Below are 5,052 nucleotides of genomic sequence, written 5' to 3' on the forward strand. Positions count from 1 at the left end.
AGGATCAGCACTGGACTATGAATCACAAGGTCAGTAGTTCCAACCCACCAGCTAGCTTCTCCTTGAACCCTATTCCTGTGGGTCGGAAACAACTTGACAGAACTTAACAACAACAACATTATTAATGCATGTTTTCAGTTGTTCTTTTTTTTTCCCCCAAAATTATCTATTTTATTCAGATAGCAGTCTGATCACATATGGTCCAAGAATAAATAGTAAACCAAATATAATCAGAGGGTAAAGGTTGGTCTTCAAACATCATAGCCAATGATGCCATGCTTGCCTATGATCTCACCGATATACAACCACATCCACACCTCAGAGGCCACCAAACCATTCAGCAGAGCTTCCTTAATGGTGAGCTGTTTGAAGCGACCAGTTTTACCGCTCCTGACTATTTTTTTCAGGTTCTGAATAGTTGTAGGGATCTCAGCTGGGGTCGGAGGAACCAGCTCCACCTTGGCATAGTGCCAAAATGTGGCCAATTGAGGCTTTGAGTAAGTCGCAGCAGCATTTACCATCGCCAGAGCCTTCTCCACCAGGTTACGGATAAACTGGGCCACAGTTCTAGGGTGGAAAGCCCATTTCCCACAACGGCCATGCAGTATCCTCCCGCAAACTGCAGTTGTTCTTATTTGAAGTCATGACACATCAGTAAATGGAGGTCCTGAAAGATATACTCCATTCAGGTCATTAAGGCTGACTCCACTTTGAGGAAGCAGTTATTCCACAGGCCCTTCTGAGTGCCTGCCAACCTGAGGGGCTCATCTTCTGGCAAAATCAGTGAAACTTATATATGTAGATAAAAAGAGAAGTGTTCACCAGTTGGTCAGTTTGCCGTACTGTGGTGGCTTGCATGTTGCTGCTGTGATGGAGGATATGCCACTTATATTTTGAATACTAGCTGGGTACACCATGGTGGATAGGTTTTAACTAAGCTTTCAGACTAAGACAAACTAGGAAGGAGGGGAGGTAGACTACTTCTGATTGTTTAGCCACTGAAAACCTGCTATCAGGTGGTACCAGAATATTAAATATTAAAGCATAATGAGTGGCACCAGAATACTGTCAGATATAGTGCTAGAAGATGAGACCCTCAGGTTGGAAGGCACTCAAAATATGACTGTGGAAAAGCTGCCTCCTCAAAACAGAGTTGATCATGATGATGTGAATGGAAGAAGGCTTTCGGGACCTTGAATGCTGATGGAACACAACTCAAAATGAGGAGAACCACAAGATCGGCAGTTTAAATTCATCAGCCATTCCTTAGAATCCCTATACAGGGTTACTGTGAACTGAAAATGGCTCAAGGGCACTTAACAACAAAGAAGGCCAGTTAATATCACTATTATTCAAATTTACCCACCAATCACTAAAGCCAGTGATAATGAAATTGGAGAATTCAACCAATTTCTTCAGTTTGAAATTGATCAAACATGCATTCAAGATATATAGATAATTAATGGTGATTGGAAGGCAAAGGTTGGAAACAAAGAAGAAGAATTAGTAGCTGGAAAATATGGCCTTGGTGATAGAAATGATGCTGCTATCACATGACAGAATTTTGCAAGACGAATGACTTATTAATTGCAAATACCTTTTTTAAACATCATAAAAGACAAATATAAACATGGACCTCATTAGATGGTATAAACAGAAATCAAATTGACTATATTTGTGGGAAGAGACAGTGGAAAAGCTCCACATCATCAGCCAAAACAAGGCCAGGGGCAGATTGTGGAAAAGACCAGCAATTGCTCATATGCAAGTTCAGGCTGAAGTTGAAGAAAACAAGTCCCACGAGAGCCAAAATTTGACCTTGAACATATCCTACCTGAATTAAGATTATCTCAAGAACAGATATGATGTATTGCACATTAATGACCAAAGACCAGATAAATTGTGGGATTATTAAGGCTGTCATACAAGAAGAATGCAAAAGGTCATTAAGAAGACAAGAAAGCTGGAAAAGACCAACATGGATGTTAGAAAATACTCTGAAGCATGCTCTCCACTGTAGAGATGCTAAGCAAATGGAAGAAATGAGGAAGTAAAAGAGCTGAACAGAAAATTTCAAAGGGCAGTTCGAGTCAAGTATTATGATGAAATGTGCAAAGCCCTGGAGTTAGAAAACCAAAATGGAAGAACACGCTTTTTCTAAAACTGAAAGAACTGAAGAAAAAATTCAAGCCTCAACTTAAAATATTGAAGGATTCTATGGGCAAAACATTGAATGATGCAAAAAGCATCAAAAGAAGAAGGTAGGGCCCCAGAGAACAAGGAATATTGTTACAGATTGAAGGACACAGTTACAGTAATTTCTTGCTACAGTACTGCTATAACCCAGCCAGCTTTTTTGACATAAAATAAAGAAGTATGTTTCCTGACAAAACTATTTTTCACGAGTCTTCTGAGACACAGAAAGCACCCCTCCCTCTTCCAAACACTGATTTAGTCTCGTTTTATTTATATGTCTACAAAGGGAAGTGAATACTGTCACAAAATCACTGAAATCTATATTACTAAAAATACCAAAACGACAAAAAGAAGAAGATGTAAGGAATAAACAGAGTCACTGTACCAAAAAGAAATGAATGATCTTCAACCATTTCAAGAGTTAGTTTATGACCAAGAGCCAATGGTACTAAAGGAAGAAGTCTAAGGTACACTGGAAGGCATTGGTAAAGAACAAGGCTCCAGGAACTGATGGAATACAAATTAAAATCTTTCAACAAACTGACAAAAAAACACTGGAAGAACTCACTCAAGTATGCCAACTGATTGTAAGAGATCCATATTTGTGGCCCTTCCAAAGAGAGGTGACCCGCTGAATGTGGAAACCATTGGACAATATCATTAATATTGCATGCAAGTAAAATTTTATTAAAGGTAATTAAAAAATGACTGCAATAGTACATTGATAGGGCTCTGCCAGAAATTCAAGCTGGATTAAGACAAGGATGTAGAATGAAGGCTATCATTACTGACATCAGATGAATCTTGGCTGAAAGCACAGAATACCAGAAATATATTTACCTATGCTTTATTGACTATGCAAAGGCTTTCGACTGTATGGATCAAGACAAGCTTTGGACAACACTGTAGAAACAAGCATTCTTTAGTACTTAATTGTGCTCATGAGGAACCTGCACATAGATCAAGAGGCAGTCATTAGAGAAGAACAAGGGGACTTTAAAATTAGGAAAGGTGTGTGTCAGGGTTGTATTCTTTCACCACACTTATTCAATTTGTATACTGAGCAAATAATCTGAGAAGCTGGTTTATATGAAGAAGAACATGGGATCAGGATTGGAGGAAGACTCATTAACAACCTGAGATAAGCAGATGATACAACCTTGCTTGCTGAAAGCAAAGAGGACTTAAAATACTTACTGATGAAAATCAAAGACCACAGCCTTCAGTATGGGTTGCACCTCAATGTAAGGAAAACAAAAATCCTCATCACCGGATCAACAAATAACATCATGATTAATGGAGAAAAGATTGAAGTTGTCAAAGACTTCATTTTGCTTGGATCTACTATCAACACTCTTGGAATGAACAGTCAAGAAATCAAACAACATATGGCATTAGACAGATATGCTACACAAGATGTTTTTAAAGTGTTCATGATCAAAGCTGTTAGTTTGAGGACTAAGTTTTACCTGACCCAAGCCATGGTATTTTCAATTGCTGCATATGTATGTGAAAGTTGAATAAGGAGGATCATAAAGGAATTGATGCATTTGAGTTATAGTGTTGAGGAGAATATTTAAAAGTACCATGGCCTGCTAAAAGAACAAACAAATCTGTGTTGGAAGATGTACAGCCAGAATGCTCCTTAGAAGCCAGGATGCCAAGAATTTGTCTTTCATACTTCAGACATATTATCAGGTGGGACCAGTCCCTGGAGAGAAACACCACACTAGGTAAAGTGCAAGACCCCAGAATGAGATGGATTGGCACAATGGCAGCATCAATGGCCTCAGTCTAAACAACAGTTGTGAGGATTGCACAGGACTGGGCAGTGTTTTGTTTTTTTGTGCATAAGATCACTATGAGCTGGAATCAACTCAATGGCATCTAACAATAATGAAGAAATGGCTCACACAGTTTTAGAGGTATAAGAATCCCAAGTCTGTGGGTCAGATGAAACAAGACTATCAGGTCAGACAGCAGGCAGCCAAGTTAAGCAGGCTGATGAGGACTCCCAGGATCAGGAGGGAATAGAGAAGTCCACAAAGAACTGGAGGTTGGAGGATTAGCCAGATGCAAGATCTAAACCCAGCAGATAGCAAGCAAGCTTAGCCTGAGTGACCAATATATTGGAAGCAGGTCACACCCCAAGGAAGCTTCCCTTCAATTGATTGCCTGCGCCTATCAGACCTCATCATAGAGTTGATTACATTATATTAGATTTCATTGTGGGGATAGCTAGCAGAGTCTTTATAAGTCAGAACCGACTCAAAGACACTTAACAACAATAGGGATAACTGCATCTCAATTGCCGAACCATTGAGAATTCTGGCTCAGTCAAGAAGGCAAGTAACAAGACAAAGAATCCAAATTAGAATGGAGTTAAAAGTGTTAGTGGATAGAGCCCCAGTCTATGGGATCAAATACTAACAAATCCAGTGCTTCTGAAGGCCAAGATATGCTAAAGGGCAAGTCATAAGACAGAGGCCGGCCATTCAAATTTACCAGCCACTTCTCCAAAACCCTACACAAGGTCACTATGAATCGAAATCTTAACAACAACACAACAGAGAGAGCTGAGACCCACTTACAAACATTTACTCTCTCACACCTTCTTCCTAGACTCCATGCCCATTCTCTATTTCATTGCAGAATTTTCATATTCTTAAGTCAAATCACATTTCATATACCATTTTAGTGTATTGTGCTCTAGTTATTATTTTTTAAAGTCCCCCAATTGAGTTAAGCTTCAGAGTGTGCGGGGGTGGCCAGAGGTGTTAGAATCCTCACTGAGTGGTTTTCATCCTGTCTGGATGGGTCTGGTGAAAGGAGATGGGGATTCAATAGTGAGTAATT

General features: G+C 39.5%; 1 protein-coding gene across 1 annotated transcript; it reads right to left on the bottom strand.

Annotated features, from left to right (window-relative positions):
• Positions 1-251: 251 nt before the first annotated feature.
• On the bottom strand, positions 252-917 carry LOC102812187 (ATP synthase subunit g, mitochondrial-like). The gene is made up of 2 exons (XM_006869835.1): positions 913-917; positions 252-567 (listed from the first exon to the last, which is right to left on the bottom strand). The coding sequence occupies exons 1-2, from the start codon at positions 915-917 to the stop codon at positions 252-254; spliced, it is 321 nt and encodes a 106-aa protein (XP_006869897.1).
• Positions 918-5,052: the final 4,135 nt, after the last annotated feature.

The sequence above is a fragment of the Chrysochloris asiatica genome, unplaced genomic scaffold (genome assembly GCF_000296735.1).
Source record: "Chrysochloris asiatica unplaced genomic scaffold, ChrAsi1.0 scaffold00135, whole genome shotgun sequence".
In the NCBI taxonomy this organism is placed as follows: domain Eukaryota; kingdom Metazoa; phylum Chordata; class Mammalia; order Afrosoricida; family Chrysochloridae; genus Chrysochloris; species Chrysochloris asiatica.